General features: G+C 32.4%; 1 protein-coding gene across 2 annotated transcripts in view; it reads left to right on the forward strand.

The window, feature by feature from the left end:
* The window catches only part of LOC131848396 (5-hydroxytryptamine receptor), a 51,337-nt gene extending 31,819 nt beyond the window's left edge, over positions 1 to 19,518 (forward strand). The window contains exons 2-5 of one of the 2 annotated variants that reach the window (XM_059198227.1): positions 12,958 to 13,036; positions 15,542 to 15,808; positions 17,629 to 17,872; positions 18,517 to 19,518. In XM_059198227.1, the coding sequence (XP_059054210.1) occupies positions 15,571 to 15,808; positions 17,629 to 17,872; positions 18,517 to 19,381 (1,347 nt within the window). In that variant the 5' untranslated portion in view covers positions 12,958 to 13,036; positions 15,542 to 15,570 and the 3' untranslated portion in view covers positions 19,382 to 19,518. The remainder of the gene's footprint in view (positions 1 to 12,957; positions 13,037 to 15,541; positions 15,809 to 17,628; positions 17,873 to 18,516) is intronic. The other variant, XM_059198228.1, reaches the window with a different exon arrangement.
* Positions 19,519 to 22,978: the final 3,460 nt, after the last annotated feature.

Genomic DNA, 22,978 nt, shown 5'->3' on the forward strand with positions numbered 1-22,978 from the left:
ATACAGGTATTTTATTAATATGCCACATCCAAATACAGGCTCCTGTATACTAGCAGCATTTTCTATATTAATAAATAAAGTTATGATATGGACTAAAGATATTTTTCGGAATATCAACATTCCATTTGCATCCCCGCTGGGAGAGAAATGGAGGTCAGCGGCAGGCTTTTACGGAGTACGAAGTACATCCGTGAGTGAGACTGTCTAATTTACAAATAGGTAGATACGGATCGAAGGAATTGCTTTAGACATTTTCATATTTTAAAACGGAAATTCATTTAAAACCAATATCTTGAACACACGATACGTAAGTATAATATTCTACGGAGAATATAAGTACTGATATAATTTAAAAATAATGTAATAATAATATGATAAAGATAAATTAATAAATCAAAACATTATGCAATTTTCAATAAATTGTATAAAAATATTAATTTATAGTCAGTAACCATTCCATGGGATCTCATAATCTGTATTATAACATAATTTTATTTGTTTTTCCGTAAGTGTTTACATTCATTGTCAGTTCTATACAGAGTTAACGAGCCTGCAGATCGGGCGGCGAAAGCTGTTCAAAGCCGCCACACCGCTTTGATATAAACCAATAATTCTATAAACGATTGAACGATTGCCATAAATACATACGAGTATGCAGAAGCATTTGTGTTGTTCACTAAATATAAACTCGGCGCTTATTGAGAAGTCTTTGTCTTTTGACAGCTTACGTATAAAATCATCCAATTTATAATTATAAAATTTGATAAAATTAGTTATTAAAACTTCTATTATGTGAAACTAGAAGTTATTTGGAAATTAATTGTTAAGTTTTAGCTAATTACGTTCTGACGGTCAGTGATGAGCTTTTTAAAAGCAAAGAAAGTTCATTTAATTTATTTATTTAATTACTTACAATTTAGGAATCGCGATTGATTCGTCTTATATTAAATTAACCTATTCGCGTTCGCGACTAAAACTAGAGTGCTCGTTCACCTGCCTTCCTTTGTTCTCGTACTTCATGGATGCCGCTCATTTAAGTTAGCGACTGTTTGAAAGTATTGGGACATACTTTCCAAGAACAATCGCTGTATCCATGCCGATTGTGTAACTACAGGTAGGTATAACTACAGCTACACAATCGGCATGGATATATGGACTTAGGGGGTTTGTACTCATAATAAGCTTGTTACATACTTTTGTACACATTATACAAAACTCATAATGGCCAGAAAACGATTTCATATTAGTCATAAGTACATTTACTTCAGTTCTCTTAGTACTGATTATGATAAGCTATTATATTAACAGGAAGAGTACCTATATATATATATATATATATATATATATATATATATAAACACCTCTTTGGGCACTTTGTTGATCACGCCACAACCTACACACTTGCTGATTCCACCTTTTGCACTGAATAACTCGACTCCTATCGCGTATATCTCAGGCGGTATGGCAACGTCGCATTCTATTTTGCGATGCGGCCATATATATTCGTCGATAGTACGATATACTCGACACTTTTTTTACTAATAATTCGTGACTGAATGGCTCCGAACGGCTAAATTTTTGGTATACACAAAGACTTTTTGGCTCTGAATATATTCCAAAAATCAATTAATTATGTTGATCACTTTATATACTCGTCCTTACTGCGATACTTACTTTCATCCGAATATATATAGATACCGTAACGGTCTATCAATTATGACTTTATTAATTTACTAATGTAGATATTTTATATTCGCAATGCTCCATACATGCAAGCTCCAGCAACGGTGGAGGCAGGGTCCCCCCTGCACCGTACACCGCACCCCGCGCACACAAACAAATTAGATATTTTTTGAATACACAAAGACTTTTTGGCTCTGTATATATATTTCAAAAATCAGTTAATTGTGTTGATCACTTTATATACTGGTCCTTACTGCGATACTTATTTTAATCCGAATATATATAGATACCGTAACGGTCTATCAATTTACTAATCTAGATATTTTATATTCGCAATGCTCCATACATGCAAGCTCCAGCAACGGTGGAGGCAGGGGGGAGCACCGTACACCGCACCCCGCGCACATAAACAAATTAGAATAAATTAAATTCATAAGATTATTTATATATTTCGACTGCCTCGGTGGTCACACCGCTTTACATCCGATGGTCGCGGGTTCGATTTCTCGCACGATGCAAACATTTGTACTCATCGGTCATCGATTGTTTTCATCGGTCTGGGTGTTTTATATGTATATTATATATGTATTTACAAAATAAAAATATCTATTTATATCAGTTCAGTATCAATCTGTGTTAATTGTCCAGGGTTATTTATTATATTTTTATAAACGGTTATCTTTTTCCATCGCACCGCTCGCTATCGACAGTGAATTCATAGAAATGTCACTCTAAAAACAAAAATAGTTTTGTGTTTTGTATTTCAAATACTAAATGCAAAATAGGTATTTTCAAAATACTTTTTAAAAATTAAGTACCTTTTGAATTTTTGTCCAAACCTCAGATATTTTATTTATTTTAGGTATATCAATCATTACATAGTAATATAAAAACAAAGTCGCTGTCGCATCTAACAGTACATAAACAAAGAAATAAGACTTTGGCTCTGATACCGTAACGGCCTATGAATTATGAATTTATTATACCTAATCTAGATATTTTATATTCGCAATGCTACGTACATTGTAATATCCGCCTCCATTCATTGTAACGGTGGAGGGACTAAATAGTTGAATAAAACTGAATAAGCAGTTGCTCCACTCTATAGGTACTGCGTCGTCGTTCTTTACTGTATGTACATTTGAAAAACTTAACACTTAAGGACTTGTACATATACACGTACATACTGCCATTTTCTCTTAAAGACATCCAGAGAAGCACTATTTATCAAATACGCGGGGTGCACCGACCTTTGACCTTATAACACCTGATTCGCGCGTAACGAATTACATTGCTACTTTTTGGTATTTTATAGTGGATATGTCACTATAAAATATTATTATTTCTTTAGATTATGACATAATAACATAGTTTACATGATTTTAAGGGAAACATACGATAAAAAAATCCCGTAAAATGTAAAAGATAAAAAATGGTTATTGTTGGTTATCCTTAAGAGATAGACATATACCATCACGGACTTTTTTGTTGACCTTATTTTGATACATCTCAAAGCACTAGACAACACGCATTTTCATTAAACAGTATTGTATTTTTTTATTTCTTTAACTTTAATGCACAAAAAAATTTGTACATGTGGCGGACTTAATATTTTGCCGCGTTATTTACCAGGCAACCATGAGTGGTGCAGCGAAAGATTATTGGCGGTGCACTAATATAAATAAGAAATGTCAAAAAAAGATTTATAAAGATAATAAAGATAAGCAAAATATACATTTCTATAAAAAAATAACAATATACATACATAAATATATATCTAAATATAACCCATAAATGTATAAATATTATATATAAGTAAATACATAATGATCCGATAATCAAATTATAAGTACAGTCTCAAATTGAAAGTAAGAAAATCAGAAAATATAGAGAGAACTATATGGATATAACAGAAAGATGTGAAAAAAGGAGAAGGACAGTAAAAAAGTTACAAATTTAAATAATGTTCCCGCAATTTCTGTTTAAATGAATTTATTACATTATTATATATATTAGGCATACGACTAGCCTTATGACTGTTACTTTTTTTTTAATCTATACATCTATACATGTAAATAAAATTGGAGTGTCTGTTTGTAATATTGAAATAACCGTTTTTTACTACTTGCATATGAATATAAATACGGTACATACACCAAAATAACATATTTTACAAGTTTTGTCTGTCTGTCTGTCTGTTTGTTCCGGCTAATCTCTGAAATAGCTGGACCGATTTTGACGGGACTTTTTTTGGCAAGTAGCTGATGTAATAAGGAGTAACTTACGCTACTGTTATTTTAGAAAAATAAAATAAAATTTCACGCGGACGAAGTCGCTGGGGCCAGCTAGTCTATAGATATACCGAGATTTAATGTTTAAGTTGCTATTATGTTGTTGACAAAATTTTACTGTAATGTTACTATTACGTTATCCTACACAATTTGTATTATTTTGGATGAATAAATAAATAAATAAATAATAATCTATACATCTATACATTTAATAAAAATTGGAGTGTCTGTTTGTAATATAGAAAAAACCGTTTTTTACTACATGCATATGAATATATAGAAGGTACATACCAAAATAACAATTTTTATAATTTTTGTCTGTCTGTCTGTCGGTCTGTTTGTTCCGGCTAATCTCTGAAATGGCTGGACCGATTTTGACGGTACTTTTTTTGGCAGGTAGCTGATTTATAAGGAGTAACTTAGGCTACTTTTATTTTAGAAAAATAAATTTAATTCCACGCGGACGAAGTCGCGGGGACAGCTTGTTTTTAATAAAAACTGTTTATTTGATAAAAAAACATCTTTTTTGTGGTACTTGAGAATGTTGAAGCCTGTTGTTTGTAATATTGAAATAACCGTTTTTTACTACTTGCATATGAATATAAATACGGTACATACACCAAAATAACATATTTTACAATTTTTGTCTGTCTGTCTGTTTGTTCCGGCTAATCTCTGAAATGGCTGCACCGATTTTGACGGGACTTTTTTTGGCAGGTAGCTGATTTAATAAGGAGTAACTTAGGCTACTTTTATTTTAGAAAAATAAAGTTAAAAACCACGTGGACGAAGTCGCGGGAACAGCTAGTGTATAATATATTAGAGATACCTACGTGTTTTTTTATTGATGACTAGCTGTACACGGGATTTCGTCCGTGTTGAATTTAACTTTATTTTTCTAAAATATAAGAAGTTAAATTCCACGCGGACGAAGTCGCGTGTACAGCTCGTTGTCGGTAGTCTAGCGATTTAGCTAGCACACTGCTTTGATTCCTGCTTGGTGGTCGAGGCTTCGAGTCCTCGCACGCTGCAAACATTTGTATTCATGAGTATGATTGTTTGTAACGGTCTGGGTGTTTTCTATGTATAGATAATATATATGTATTTACGAAAAAAAATCTTTGTATTTATATCAGTACCCATAACATAATCTTCAGCTAGCTTAACTTTGGTCTAGATGAAGCTGTGTGAATTGTCCTGAGATTACTATTATTACTATAATAAATCTTTTCAAATCATGATGTTTATTTTTGCCATAATACGTGCTGTTACCATGTGATAATATTACGTACGTACTTATTAAACTATTAACTTATTATTAAATTGTTTGTAACGGTCTGGGTGTTTTCTATGTATAGATAATATATATGTATTTACGAAAAAAATCTTTGTATTTATATCAGTATCCATAACATAATCTTCAGCTAGCTTAACTTGGGTCTAGATGAAGCTGTATGAATTGTCCTGAGATTACTATTATTATTAATTGGTACACAGGTAAACTACTAACTAGGCCATATTGGTGTTGTTTGTTATGGTGAAAAAACTAGTAGGTATATATATAAGTTACACGTACAATTTCAAAGACTTATTTCTTGAAAACTACTGGCTATTCTGAAATAAAACTTTAGTGTTTGTATATGTAATGTTTGCATATAAAATATGATTAAAGGTTACCAGTGTATTTACACTTTTACTGAACAAACAGAGTTGTTTAATACTGAAAATATTGTGTGGAAGGCATCAATTACTTTCAGTGCATGTATAGCTTTTCTCTTTTCCTAATTATTATTATTATTAAGTTTAAAGTGGTTGAATTTTACGTAAGGGGTTTTTATACATTATTTCTAATTTACCATTTATTTTAAGTTTTTTAAACTCTATTCATCGAGACCTATCTAATGAGTCCAAACACCATATTTCTGCTGTAAGTTTTCGAAGAGTATGTTCATCATCTGATAATACTGGTGCCAGCATGAAGTCAAGGTTAACAGATAACTAATTACTTTTATTTCGTCAAAATCTTTAGATTACGTATAATAAATTCATAATATCGCTACCTATTCAAATCAAAACAAGTATTAGGTACTTCATGTACTAGTATATAAATTCATCAACACACAAGTAAATGATTTTTAAATATATTCAGAGCCAAAAAATCTTTGTGCATTTAAAAAAAATGCCGATACGGATTCACTATTGCAGGAAATTGTTGAAAAAATATATATCGAGTATAAGTATCTACTACTATCGACGAATACATTTGGCAACAACGCATGGTCTCGGCCGGAACGGCAACATCGCATATTAGAATACAAAGATAGTGATAGAAAGAGAGAGACAGTGGATCAGCAATATCTACGGATCGTGGCTGGATCAACTAAGTGTGCAAGTGTATATAAATATATATATATATATATACATTTGTCTTTAATTCAAAGGAAATATAAATAATGAACGCATCACATTTAAAACAGTATAAATAGTTAATAATTTAATAATAAGTTAATAGTTTAATAAGTACGTACGTAATATTATCACATGGTAACAGCACGTATTATGGCAAAAATAAACATCGGCTGATTTGAAAAGATTTATTATAGTAATAATAGTAATCTCAGGACAATTCACACAGCTTCATCTAGACCCAAGTTAAGCTAGCTGAAGATTATGTTATGGGTACTGATATAAATACAAAGATTTTTTTTCGTAAATACATATATATTATCTATACATAGAAAACACCCAGACCGTTACAAACAATCATACTCATGAATACAAATGTTTGCAGCGTGCGAGGAATCGAACCCTCGACCACCAAGCAGGAATCAAAGCAGTGTGCTAGCTAAATCGCTAGACTACCGACAACTAGCTGTACACGCGACTTCGTCCGCGTGGAATTTAACTTCTTATATTTTAGAAAAATAAAGTTAAATTCAACACGGACGAAATCCCGTGTACAGCTAGTCATCAATAAAAAAACACGTAGGTATCTCTAATATATTATACACTAGCTGTTCCCGCGACTTCGTCCACGTGGTTTTTAACTTTATTTTTCTAAATAAAAGTAGCCTAAGTTACTCCTTATTACATCAGCTACCTACCAAGAAAAGTCCCGTCAAAATCGGTGCAGCCATTTCAGAGATTAGCCGGAACAAACAGACAGACAGACAAAAATTGTAAAATATGTTATTTTGGTGTATGTACCGTATTTATATTCATATGCAAGTAGTAAAAAACGGTTATTTCAATATTACAAACAACAGGCTTCAACATTCTCAAGTACCACAAAAAAGATGTTTTTATTAAAAACAAGGTGTTCCCGCGACTTCGTCCGCGTGGAATTTAACTTTATTTTTCTAAAATAAAAGTAACCTAAGTTACTCCTTATAAATCAGCTACCTGCCAAAAAAAAGTACCGTCAAAATCGGTCCAGCCATTTCAGAGATTAGCCGGAACAAACAGACAGACAGACAGACAGACTAAAATTATAAAAATAGTTATTTTGGTATATGTACCTTATATATATTCATATGCATGTAGTAAAAAACGGTTTTTTCAATATTACAAACAGACACTCCAATTTTTATTAAATGTATAGATGTATAGATTATTATTTATTTATTTATTTATTTATTCATCCAAAATAATACAAATTGTGTAGGATAACGTAATAGTAACATTACAGTAAAATTTTGTCAATAACATAATAGCAACTTAAACATTAAATCTCGGTATATCTATAGACTAGCTGGCCCCAGCGACTTCGTCCGCGTGAAATTTTATTTTATTTTTCTAAAATAACAGTAGCGTAAGTTACTCCTTATTACATCAGCTACTTGCCAAAAAAGTCCCGTCAAAATCGGTCCAGCTATTTCAGAGATTAGCCGGAACAAACAGACAGACAGACAGACTGTACTATGCTATACTATGTATTGATTGATATACCTAAAATAAATATAATATCTGAGGTTTGAACAAAAACTCAAAGGGTAATTTATTTTGAAAAAGTATTTTGAAAATACCTATTTTGCTTTTAGTGTTATAGTACTTTAACTGTTATGTTTTAAGTAACAATGTTTAATTATAATTAATACTACTGCACCAACACTCCGATCGTGCAAAAAAATTTGCTGTTTCATTATTTTTTAGTTCAATTAGTGGTCTACCTAAGTTCTGGGCTAAGGGGGGGGGAGAGTCATGACGCCCCCATGACTCCCATGACCTCCATGACGCTCCCCCTGGATCCGCCGTTGCGTCTTCTCTTTATTCGCTCAGTAACGTTGTTACAAAAAAAAAGATTCCCATCCAAAAAATAACAAGTATTGAGGTTTGATCTGGAGTCACGTTACTCCAGACTGATTTCTATAAATATTTAGATTAGGTAGACTATTATTTTTGAAATACTAGCTAGACATTATTAAGTTACTGTAGCCATAATGTAGTAGCCCAAACGTGCCAATGAGGAAGCCCTTGGCAAATGCTGCACCCTGATTGGCCCGTTTGAATTGGATCAAGAACTGCTCGTATGCCAAAAAGGTGGATTTGTATAAAATCGTGTATAAATCGCTTAATTATTATTATTACTCGTCGTGACAGTTGTGGCTCAAAACGGATCAACATTTATATATGGTCATCTGGCATTAGATCAACAAAAGGCCTCCGGATCAACAAGTGAAAAAGGATCAACAAAAAACTACCTATACGGCACGTCTGAGCCACAAAGTGCCCAAGGGGATATTTATATATATATATATATATATATATACATTTTTATTCCATACTCCATTTTCTGTTTATTAATATTTACTGGTCCTTGAATGTTACGATCAACCATGTTGTTTATTTGAGTAATTATAAAAAAGATTTTAAAAGAATTTCTATCTCTTTGTTGACAGTTTAAATAACTACAAATAAAAACTATAAGTGCCATTACCGTCTTACGGCTCGCTGATACATAAACAGCAGCACTGTTGATGTTTTAAAACGTTTATATTGATTGCCTGGGCCATAAATGCTAAAAGAAATATAAGTAAAGTGGGTATAGTCGACCAAAGTGATACGTAATTTATACGAATAGAACAAACTGTAAAATTTAAGAGAGGTACCTCTTAGTTACATATAATTCTGTTATCAATATTTAAATAATATCCATTCAACTTATTGGTAGTACTTGTAATGTATATTAATAATACCCATGTTTGTGGCGGTGTTCCGCCATTTTCGTGCACTTGGAAATGTAGCTATGTAATACCATGAACATAGTTTCATTTTTTGATTACAAATAGTATATAGTAGGTATAATATAGTATTTCGTAGTCTTAAATTTTATTTTTGTAAAATTACGATGAACAACAGTATACTGTTATTACTTCATATTCAAAGCCTAATCAAAGATAGCAAAAAAGAATAAATAATGTAAATTTTAAGAGTCGCTTCAGAGATAACGTAACAAAAAACAACTATTAAATTTACTTTGAAAGGAAACTAGTGTCAGATATATTTCAAGCATTTTAGTAAGATTTTGTATGCACTGGCACAAAAGTAATGTACAACAAAGAAAGTTTGAATAAGAAACTCTATAAAAGACCGAGTGCGTACGGGGAAAAATGTGTAAGAAATGATGTTTAACAATGGGGAGAGCACGGAAATGATGACTGACGTGGAAGAAACATGTATATATAAATAACGTATAAGTGCAGTGGAGATTATAGTATTTTTCTCTTGTAATACCCACTACAAATAATGTAGTTAAGCGACATAGCTTGCTAATTCAGAAATCATTTCAGTTGCCTAATGAAACTTAAAATCTAATCCATATCGGAGGACAGTACCGTTTTAAGAATTCCACAGAGGAGGTAACAGCAAACCTCGGTACCAGCGTTGTGCATTTTGACAAATATCATTTAGTAAGAAAATCAACAAATCAATAATTGCAATTTGTTAATTGTTCAGTATATCATTTAATATGAGAACTCGAAATCTATATTTAAATAAAATACTGTTATGTACCACTAGTGAGATGCTAAATATTCGCAAATTTAAACGATATACGCTTCTAAATGTTTTGATGTTCATTTTCTGTTTTTGTCTATAAGAGTATGGCGATATCAATCAGTTTCATGAAATAATTACATTTTGTAGTATGTAGTATGTAGTTTGTAATAGCTGTACTCATAGCTATTAATGTACAGTTGCTAATTATTTATTACCTTAACATTTGGTGTAGTGACCAAGTTTTACTTACTCCAATTATAAATGATTATAGTTGTCATAAATTAACATGTGTCTATATGGTAACACATATTAGTACTTAAAATAACCAATGTAACCTACATCAATTTGGCGTTACCCGGCGACATGGCATCGTAGTCGTGCTAGTATTATCGTAGTATGTTTAGGGCTCCCAAATTGTTATCCTAACTACTATGTTAAAATCAAACATCGAATTAGAGTGACCCAAAGGTCGATTGTATTTCGTGACGTGAATATTTAAAGAGAACGAGTAGATTGAGTAAATGTTGAATTAAGTATAGCCAAAAGTTCGCAAAACAGTACATAGAGATCAAGCTGAAATGTCACTCAGTTTCTATACAAAATGAACAATAACTTTCTTTGTTTCGTATTTTGCGAAGAATATTCAATAAGAATATTGTACTATGTCGTAATTAGATTAAGTAATTTTCAATAAATAATGTAAGCTTGCTTTAATATTACAGTTTTCATTTGTTATATATAAATTTATAAAGCTAATATTTTAATTTCGTTCTGTAATTATTATACAATACAGGAATATAAAATACAGAAAAAGTAATCTCTAACTTAAAAAAACAATTGTTTGAAATACATAATTTGTTTCAGAAAATATATACAAAACAAGTGAAGATGTAATTTATGAGGGCAGAATCAATTTTAGAAGCAAACATTTCTAAATTAAATTGGGATCGGGCATACTCGTTTGTTTCAATGGACCAGTCATTCTCAAAGTAGTCAATAACGTCTCCCTGTCGGCGCTGGAAGCTCTCCGGAGAACAGTAGAAAGGTCCGATTAAATTAGGAGGCATTAAGATCTAGTTGGAAAATAGCTAAAGATCACTATTATGTGTCACTATTAGTATTTTATTGAAATATAAGAAATATATATATTTAAAATAACACAATGACACAAAAGCTTTAATTTATTCTCAAAGTGAATATGACCTCATTAGACAGTGTACACCTTTACATGGTAATAGAGGACAATTAGGCGCCTACGCGTTAGTTTGCGGCTCCTTTTTTTGTGGACAACGCGCAAGTGACTCCTGGTGTTTCAGGCGTTCATAGACTACGGTAACCATTTACATCAGACAAACCGTATGCCTGTTTCCTACCATAGTAGTATAAAAAAAGTTCTTCAGCCTCCGAACACCATGAGGAGATGCGGTTTGACACCTGACGAGGTTCGGACTCTACTCTTAGACTAGTAGAGTCCGAACCTCGTCCGGTTAAGAAGGGTTCGGCATAGATACAATATCTACCCTTATTTAATTCTAGTTTTAAAAAAATCACCACTTTCTATCAACATCTGATTAATTTTATTTGTAAGGATGGTGTAGCTAACAGTACAAACAGTAAAACATAGTTTAGTCTAAGGGTAAATAATTTGATTTGAATCAAAGAGTACCGAACTTGTTCTATCATCCGATTACTTAACATTGGAATAAGACTGTCCAAGTTTCTGTGTCAAATTCCTATTCCTTTGGGTCATTTAGATAATTACAATCCGGGATTGGGCACAAAGTCACGTCCGACTGATAGTGTCACATAATACCCTACACTTCCTTCTGTATAGGTAAATATGTAGCGTATACAGTTATAGTTACTATATATAGGGCCTTTTACGCTCCGTAGCGCGTCCCAGAGGTTACACACAGTGTACTGTTTACTAGCGAGTAACATTACTGCCAACCGCTAAAATATACGTCATAACCAGGTATAATGTAAAAGCAGCGAGAAGCTCTTTAACGCATATTAATGTCCTTATTAAAAACAACACATGCAGTCTTATGCACATTTATTAAGACAGTAATAGCAGTATATTATAAATACTGGTTTAGTACAGTACAGATAATATTTTCTACCTTGCATGAAGATAACATATTTTTATGTAATTTTGAAATATTCAAAATACATTATCTATGTTATTAACGTTGTCTTAACACGAATAATTTTGTGGCAAAAATAACCTCTCTCCACGTTTCGACTAGGTTGCACTAGCCATGGTCATAAGCTGACTGGAGTAACAGCGATATCAATGTAGTTAGATGCCAGCAGTTTTGTGTTAATACCCGGTTAACAATATAAATAATGTATATTAAACACTATTAAATTAAGTTGTAATAAAAATCATTCGCCCAAATATTAATGTAACAGTAATCAAGTACAAGTATCTACTCAGAGTTCTACTATTTTTGTCCTACAATTTGAACAGCGAATATTAATTTGTTGTTTCTCCATTTCTCCTGAGCCTACTACATTTAACATTTTAGCTATCTGTTGACAGTTGAATGAAATATTAGAGGGTACAATACAAATACAAGCCAAATAGAGAGGGGGTAATAACTATGGCGCATGATAAGTATATAATTTAACTCTAACAAGTATAAAAGTGTCATGAATATAGAAGCTGTTATGAGAACAGTATGATATAAGTTACAATTATTATGATCTTATATCCTTTTAAGTGAAATATATGTCTAATTGTAATAACATTTATAAAGGAGAAAAGCTTTATAAAATATTCCATTACCATAAAATACGTTATTTTTATCTGTAAAAGCTTGTTCTAATATTAGAGTTATATCTTTATGCCTCGTATAAACTGCTTAGTAGGTATTCAATCTATTTTAGTGGTGATTACATAGGTAATTTAGAAAAATTATGCTCTAATACTAATATTAAAAAAGAATATTATATATAAAATAATTAAATATTTTCTTTTCAGATTGTAACGTAAGCAATAAATAAGGTAGAGATGGCAGAACGAGCCGTAAACTACTTCTTCCGAAAATACAACACCAACAGTAAGTATTAAAAATATATTACAAAATACTAGCTACCTGCCTCGGCTTTGTTCGGGTATCTCTCTCCTAACGCGAGAGGCTTAGATTAGACCCGGCGATATAAGAATTTGGACCCCTTGTTACTGTTGTATACGTATATTTGATACGATAACATCCAGATATAATAATAATAATATTTTTTTATTTCATTAACCCAGATGTTTTACATAGTACATATCACATATCAACAAGGTTATTAATGTTTATTTATATATTTTCTTAACCTGGGGATGGGATCTCCTTGTAAGCATAATTAAATACTTGTTGGAGATCACACTCTTCTAGGGTTATTTATTATTATACTAAGAATTTGTTTCTACTGTAAATGACGTGTGTGTGTGAGATATAGTATGAAGAGATTTACAAAAATAGTTCATTTTATAAGTTTTCATTTGAAAGTCGGAATTTGATCGTCACAAACAGTGATCGCCTAAGATAGAAATATCTTGCAATATGGAAATAAATTAAAATCGGCATTTTCTATGCCTATCTGCTTGTTCGAGTTTAAGTACAAAAAGACATAAGCTTGTATTGTCGAAATCGTCATCTATATTTATTTTGTAACTGACAACATCTATTCTGTTACTTCGAGTCTATAGAGACTTATATAACTACAAATTATACTACGCCGAGTGTACCGATGACCTTTAGAACCGTTGTGACGACCTTTTATCCAGTGACGTAATATTTGTAAACAGAATAACATTCTAGATAAGTATTTAAAAAAGAAATACCTATTCCATGAACTTTGCAGTGATATGACATATATCTACTTCTTAAATGACGCATGAATTTAATTAATCTGATGGAATCTAACTTTCGAGAATTGTCACGATTCGGAGTGATATAAACTGTGATATAAACTCTAATATTTAATTATGCAATAATATATGAATTATTTAAGATCGTAATATGAGATATTCCGTGCAATTTTTCAATAGGGCAAAGTATACAAATTTATATTATAAGTGCAAGCTATCATTAGAAATAATGACCGCGTTTATAACATACATATGGGTAAAAAGACTTGGGAGTATGCCAATATTTATACAAATAGCAGTCTGCGAAAACTTAAAAAAGGTAAATTTATCGTCGTTGGAATAGGTTGTTGTTCTTATGATAAATGGATAATCGAATAAACGTCGTAGGTAACAGTAACGGTAAAAATAAAAATCTCAATCATACTTAGTACCGGTAGGTACAGGCTGCCTGGGCAGGTATTGTTTAGGTAGGTTCTGTTTAAGCAGTCAGTATTAGAAGAGAGGAGTCGTAACATAATACTGGAACCAGTACGGAAGTCGCCCACATTGATTAACTTAATTATTTTTTAAGAATTCTAGATCGAACGCAAGAATAATAATTCTGTTCGGTAATATCGAGTTCCCTAGAAGCTTTACTTGAAACTAGATGGCGCTGTCTCAAATGTCCTGGGTTACTGACTTATTAAAATAAAAAAAATGTACGGTTGGTACCTTTCATGCATGGTAACTCTCCATTAGCAGTAACATTATAAGAGTAATTTGAAAAAAGTTTGTGTTTGAAATATCTAACACAATAATATTTATCTATACGATTTTGCGAATACTTTCTTTATATAAATTAAAAATTTAATACATCTAAGTGTAATTGCTGGAGCATTTTTATTCTAAAAAGAAATGTTAATGGAAAATCTCTTTTATTGATTACAAAACTTATTTCTTTGTTAGAAAATGAAACAATAAAATCGGAATTTTCCAATTCATTTCCAGTAACTTGGTAGGTATGTCCCGAGCGGAACATTGGAACAAATGGAACACAAGTTCGAACGCTGTGATTTCGTAAGTGCTACAATTTTAACTTTTTATTATTTGCAGTGTGTGTGGAATATTAGAGAGATCTGAAAATACGTTTTATTTTTACACGTCTGTACGATTAAATTATGTTTTCATTCATGGTATTTTAGAGTTATTCTATTATTATAATAATAGATCCCCTTCATACAATTCTCTGCTAATTACAGTAGTTATTTTTAATGTAAAGAAATAGAGAAATATCGACAACATTTATATACGGTATCTATTAAAATGGCTTTCAAATCACTTCTAAATGTCTAAGAAACCTTGTGTTCTATTTGTCAAACGATACGCAATATAATCCAATTACAATCATTACAAGTTTTCCATTTCTTGCATGGTTTCAAAGTTTTTATTATGTTTCGTTATTTTATACCGTATTCTTATAAATAAAGTGACATTACAATAGATGTAATTATTTTCAATTGTATTTGTTTACAATAGAGTCCTATAAAACGTCTTAGAGACACCACACATTTCCGATAAATATCTGACGGCTCGTCACCATTAAGCTAATTTATTGGCGCATTGGTTTTGCATACAAGCAATCGAATAGCGTCATGGATACGGCCCATCCCAATTAAACTCGATAATGTGAGTCCAGGCTTTTGCTTCATGTTAAATTGTTTGTCAGTAGTTGGCGTAGAGTCACGGTGAGGGGGCATGGAGGGCGCGGACGATCGTGATGAGTTGCTGGAGTGGGAGGCGCTGTACATGCGCCTGCCGGTGCAGAACTTCACCGGGAACGCGACGGAATGGAATCCCAGCGTCTGGAACTCCACCGTGGTACCGAATTCCACTTGGGTGGGAGCGTCCGCGCCCTTCGACTCGCCCGCCGCGCTGGTGCGCGCTGCTGCCAAGGCCGTCGTCCTCGGCCTGCTTATTCTCGCTACTGTAGTCGGTAATTGTTATTATTTGTTTATTTTATAATAATAGCATATTATATTATTAAGACTATGTGATTTTAGATGAAAGAAAATTAACAAAAAAGAATTATAATTCCATTGAATTTTACTCATTAGTAAATAGGTACGTATATACTTACATATGTGAGACTTAATTATACGTAATAAGGTTTTTTCATATTTTTATGTATATATTCAAATACTTCCTATTAAATAGTTATTAAATATAACTGTAAGTTAATAGTTAGAGAGAGACTTACAGAGTAAAAACGTATAGGAGTTTAGTCAAAAAAGGTTGATGATGCAAATTTTGTACCTCATAGTTAGAGCATATATAATAGATGATTAAAAAACCTACGTGTAATGTATGACTTACATCATGAATAATATATTTATTCATGATGTAAGACATACATCTTATATTATACATACATACATTACATGTCTCATAACATCCAAATAATATGTCATAATTTTTGGACAATACCTGTAGCTTTGACATCTGTGATAATTAATTAAGTATTAAGATATTATATATACCATATCCAAGGCTCCAAGGGTAACGCAATAATAACCTATTATTATTACTAGGCAGTACATATAATGTAAATTTTAATGCCAGATAGACAAGATAATAGAGTAGGTAAGATTATTTATGTTCTATTCTTATACCTAAATAGAGGTGCCTCATCGTATCTCAAAAACATGATGTGTTTAGAGTGTTACTTTGTATTTCAAACACGATGTTGATTAGACAGACGGTAATGTATACACTATACTGACGATAAGGTCATATCTACTTGCTTATAAATAACTAACTGTGCAGCATGGTTTTGCCTGATGTTTAATTTAAACAGCACAAAAAAGTAACAGCAGACTTGTCTCCTGATCCACCGCGTCGTATCGCATCACCCGCATGCTTTGTCTTGTCTTTTTTCTCTTTAAGTCATAAAGAGTGTAATTTTTTATTATGATAACTAATAACATTTCACAAAAACTTGGCTATTGTAGAAAGGTTTTATTCAATTTGTATGATAATGTGTAAATCTAAAGATTAGTGCATTCAATCAAACTCTTCGGTTTCGTTATTAGGTATCTATAAAGATTGTCTGAAGTACTGAACAATATTTCAAAAGCTTTTAATTGTAGGTACTTAGTTTATTTTCTTGAATCTTAATGTTTCATAAGTATACAAACAGACTCACGTCGTTTATTGGAGATAAAAGCGGTTTATTCGATACGAACGAGAAAATTCTGTGATAGGTCTGAACCTGTCTAAGCTATCTAACCGCTACAGTCACATTTATCAGGGATTAATTCATGTAATTGTTTTGTTACACAAATTGACAAATACGCAAATAAATAAATCACCTAGTTATACGGTTAACAACTTGCTTTCTAAGCTGTTGTCCGTTTTGAAGGATGAGTTATGGCAGTGAAATTCAATAACAAAATAAGGAAAGTTTGTAGACGGTACTAAACAACTAACTAAAATTGTTTTTTCGTAAATTCATACAATATATAGAATTTATACGGTCTCGTCCAAAAATCTATTCCCATTAATACGAATATCTTAAAATATGTATCTTGCTACAATCGAAATCGCAATGATCTAAAGTAAGACTGAATCAGTAGACTTGGAGGCCGGCTATTTATTTATATGTATAAATAGAATATACCTACTTTATTTGTAACATACAATAAAGAAAATACATAAACAATATATTAAAGGACACATTTATAATTACAATAAGACAGCCTTATTGCAGAAAGGAATTAATTATACGTAGGTATATATGTTTTGTGTCCACTGCAGGTAATGTATTCGTAATAGCAGCAATATTGCTGGAGAGACATTTGCGAAGTGCAGCAAATCAGCTGATCTTGTCGCTGGCGGTGGCAGACCTGCTGGTGGCATGCTTGGTGATGCCGCTGGGAGCCGTATACGAGGTCGCCCAGCGCTGGACGCTGGGCCCTGAACTCTGTGACATGTGGACCTCGGGGGACGTGTTGTGCTGTACTGCCTCCATTCTTCATCTCGTTGCTATTGCACTTGATAGGTACGCATGAAATAAAGTGTGTAATATATATAAATTTGTCTATATTATGCTGATACATAGTATGTATAATAGTCAAAGGGAACAGAGTGGGGAATGTATTTCTGTATCTTTACTTATGCATATACCTCATGATTACTTAATTGTATGTAAGCTTCGCCCTCCGACGCGACGGTCTGAAATAGATACCCTAAGTACTTAAATGTTTTAAATATAGTTTCAATATATATAGACGTAGGTGTTTGAATACATGTATATTAATGGTTAATACTGAAAATAAGTTGTAAGAGAAAATACTAAAGAAATTGAAAATCTTTTTAGATGCTTACTGTAAATACAATATGTACAAGTTCTTAGGTATTAAAATATATAATCAACTTATATAATATAATGTAGGTATTATTTGCTACAACACCTAATATACCTTATTAATTTAATGTGTTTAGTATGAATTTGTGTGAACGCAAATAACCGACTGTACCCTCAGAACAACTTTTAACATACAATTACAAAGTTGTAAATATTTTCTATTTTGGAAAACACTAAATATTTTGATGCCTGAACGAAATATGAGTTGATAAAAACAAATTATTCTATTTTAATAAGTGTGTTATAAAAAATTATAATGAACTTTCAATTTGTTCCAGGTATCGGGCTGTGACTAATATTGACTATATACATGCACGTACAGCGCGACGAGTAGGCTACATGATTGCCTGTGTATGGATCGTTAGTTTCTTAGTGTGTATCGCCCCATTATTGGGATGGAAAGACCCCGACTGGAATCGTCGTGTCTCCGAAGATTTACGCTGTGTCGTAAGTCAGGACGTCGGCTATCAGATATTTGCAACAGCCTCATCGTTCTATGTACCAGTATTAGTAATTTTAATACTTTACTGGCGGATATATCAAACTGCCAGAAAAAGAATACGTCGCCGTCGGGGAGCGACAGCTCGCGGCGGAGTGGGCCCACCGCCCGTGCCCTCTGGTGGAGCGCTGGTCGCAGCCGGAGGCAGCGGCGGGATCGCGGCGGCTGTCGTCGCCGTTATTGGACGACCTCTTCCAACAATATCTGAAACGACGACAACTGGTTTCACCAACGTGTCATCCAACAACACGAGCCCCGAAAAGCAATCTTGCGCTAACGGTCTAGAGGCCGACCCTCCAACCACAGGGTATGGAGCAGTGGCAGCCGCATACTATCCCACTTTGGTACGGCGCAAGCCCAAAGAGGCTGCTGATTCAAAAAGAGAAAGAAAAGCGGCGAAAACATTGGCAATAATTACAGGTGCGTTTGTAGCATGCTGGCTTCCGTTCTTCGTATTGGCTATTCTCCTGCCGACATGCGACTGCGAGGTGAGTCCAGTGCTGACATCGCTGTCGTTGTGGCTGGGCTACTTTAACTCTGCACTGAACCCCGTCATCTACACGGTGTTCAGTCCGGAGTTCCGGCACGCATTCCAGCGACTGCTGTGTGGCCGTCGCACGCGCCGTCGCCGCGCGCCCCCGTAGCCACCCCTTCCCCAATCCTAATCCTTACATGACTGACCTCGTTTAGCTCGATACGTTATGTTACCTTGTTACAATTTTCAGAGATATATTTACACCCCTTTATTTTTTGTACGTGATGAATGTGAATACGAATAACTGTCTAGTAAATAAATTACAAATTCTCGTAAATAATTGTGGTTTTATTGTTATCTGTATCCAACTGGACTAACTAATCATATGACCTTCCAAGACAAGTACCTATCCACAAAATTGCTATATAGGTACTCAAACTTTTTCAATCCAAAAGCGAAACCTAAACTAAATCCATTATAAACTCGTAGAAACTCCCTACAGACTGAATGTTAGAATATCAAAAGTACTTTTTAGAGCCCCATGGACCGAATCACAAATAAGCTATATGTATATGTGAATTCCCATTCGTATATGTGAATAGAATAGCATAAATATATAATATAAGTTACTACTCGTATAATATTCTGATAGATATGAAAAAAAGATTCCAAAATTATGATGAAAGGTAAGTATAATTTTGTACAGATACCTGATTGCACGGCCAATACATTAGTTGCCATAAGCCGCACCCTTCTGACCAGAACACAGCGTGCAAACAAGGGACGGCAATCCTATCAATTACAGGTGAGACAAAGACCCATGAAAATTACATGGAACAAAATCGCTACTAGCAAAAATACTCGTAAGATAGATACTATTACATTCTAGTAGTATTTAAAGAATATAGTAACTTCTTATGTTATAAACAAATATCCATTACAGTTTTAGTAAACATAAATAAAATAGGCTTTTTTGTAATTAATATACAATATACTTATAATCGTAATGTCAAATGGTAATAGATGGAGGCATTTATTGTAAACTCAGTAAAAGCAACATTTGATATACACACATGCTAACAGAACATTCGCATAGTTCCATCAAGTAATCTAAAACTATCTGAAAATTATTGATCTTAGTTAGAAATTAGAATTGATACAATATCTTTGTTATATCTAAAATTCTAGGCTAATCTGATTAAAAAACATATATAGTTCTTTCAATGCGTTGAGAACTACTCTTATTATATTTATTTCTATGTGTTGTGGGGAATTATAGCTGATTTGTGTACTATAGATGAAATTATTGTATAAATTATTTTTATCATGAAATCAAGGTTCTCAAATTCATTTCAGCTTAAATTAATATTTTATTATATATTTCTGGTGGCAAGTTTTTAATGGAGTTAATGTGCTAGGTAGAAACCCGATAATATTGACTATAAAGCTACAGAGTGCCGTTTTAACGACAAAGCGTTCATATCTTTAATGTGCCATTATATCCCCCACTTGTTCTTTATACTTATGCCTGGGGGCATAATGTTTTTATTATTATTACAGAGCAGATAAGTTTTCGAGCAATGTATTCTTATATAGCTATATAAACGCCATTTTTTTATTAACAGGTCTTTACGACAGTTAATTATTTTTCCATTGAAATTTTCTCTGAACAGATCACACGTACTTTTATAGACCACAAAACGCTTATGTAATCATGTTAAATAAGATAATATATAATAATACAATAAAAATCTCTACTACAACTCGAGACGTTAATTTATCAATGTAATATATATAAATATGTATATTAAATACTAGCTGACCCGCGCAACTTCATCTGCATCACGCTTACATGACATTTACTATTATAGTTAATTTTAAACTTTCGTGTTTAATATACATTATTTAAATTATTAACCGGGTCTTAACACGAATTAAACCAGTCAGCTCGTGACCACGGCTAGTGCAACCTAGTCGAAACATCGAGAGAGGTAAATACCTTTATTTGCCATAAAATTATTCGTGTTAAGACCCGGTTAATAATTTAAATAATTTACTATTATATTTCGCCCAATTTACATAATATATTTTAAAATTATTGCCTATGTGTTATTTTGATGTATAAGCTATATTACTGTAAAGTTTCATGATCATTCAGTTTTTGCGTCACAAAACTTTCGCGTTTATATAGTAATATTAAAAACGCGAAGAGTACAGTGCTTGTATTCTATTTTCTCTGTTCTATATTTTTTTAAGGAGTATCAACATGTAATTGCCGTAAGGCGTTAAGTCCGCTATATGTACTTTTACTAATATATATGTATTTATTTTTAATCCTGTCATTTAAGGTTCCCTGTATATTTCAGACCATTTATGGTGTACGTATGAAAAATTGTTAAGTGTTCTGCCGATTGCGTGTCGCTACTATAGCTATGGTAAGACAGAATGTATATAATGAGCAGTTTACGAAGCATCTCTAAAGTTCCCTCATCTAAAACTATCGGATAATGCCAAAACTTGAGCATAGCAAGACTACACAAGTTCAAAATTATTTAACCAGACTATGTTAAATACTATTCACACTGTTTTACCTTATTTAGTTTGAATGTTATTGAAGTTTGGTTTAAAATATATAACACACCGAACTTTATTTATTATTAATATTATTAATATAGTTGTCGATTTGTGCTTTTGACTGTTGACAAAATTAAGAGAGAATTATTCTATTCTCTAAGAATAGACTCATTACAAGAACATGCTTAAAAATACTATTAATAATGACGACGGGTTGGATTAAACTAAATTAAACAGTCAGATGTGATGTTTTCGTATGTTTTATGTATAACCATACTTATATTATAAATACAAAAGCCTGTTTGTTTGTTTTTTTTTACTGCTAAGAAACTGAACAGATCTTTCTATTTGAAATGAAGATTGTGTGTCATATACCTGTATATCTTTTTTTTTTGACAAATCGGGTACGAAATCGCTGATTAATAATAGTTACTTATAAAACCAAATGAAAAACTAACCCTGCTTACTCAAAATATTTCTTTCATATAAAGTAGATGACCCTGAGTGAAAAAAAAATATTTTACTGTAAGGAGCAATTATTTTTATATCTATTTACTTGGCCAAAATATACTACGTATAGTAAAAGAATATCATGGTAAGTATTATATCATTATTCACACTATTCGTCATATAAACATGAACACCACTGTCCATGTACAACGGGTATACGGTGTAGAGTTATTTCATTGTGGGTAGGAAATATGGGTGCAAAACTTCAGAACTTTATGCTTCACTGTAAATCCGCGAAACCGCTGTCAACCGTTACACTAACTGAACAAGTTTTGAAAACTTTAATAATCCAGTAAACTGTACTACATTCGCAGTCACATTTACCTCTATAATTTGTAACGCTCAAATGTCGATATAGACAATATCCATGACAGCAACAAAATACAAACTATAATATATACTGTGGAAAATTATAATATAAATTTAACTATATTTTTTTTTTATTGATAGCGAAGCTTACAGGTTCGTTAATTATTTTTATTATGTTCTTTTTGTTCAATTCTAATTATGCAGATCTAAACAGACAAACAGTCAGATAGGTAGGACAAAATTATAAGCGTTTTTATTCTAAAGCTTCCATTGGACAACAGTAAACATAATATACCTGAGTAGGTAGATTAAGTACATATCTATTTTTATTTACTAAAATATTGTATTACAAGATTGCCAGCAAGTCTCATAC

Source organism: Achroia grisella, unplaced genomic scaffold, assembly GCF_030625045.1.
Source record: "Achroia grisella isolate CSIRO2021 unplaced genomic scaffold, CSIRO_AGI_Agris_v1 utg558, whole genome shotgun sequence".
In the NCBI taxonomy this organism is placed as follows: Eukaryota; Metazoa; Arthropoda; class Insecta; order Lepidoptera; family Pyralidae; genus Achroia; species Achroia grisella.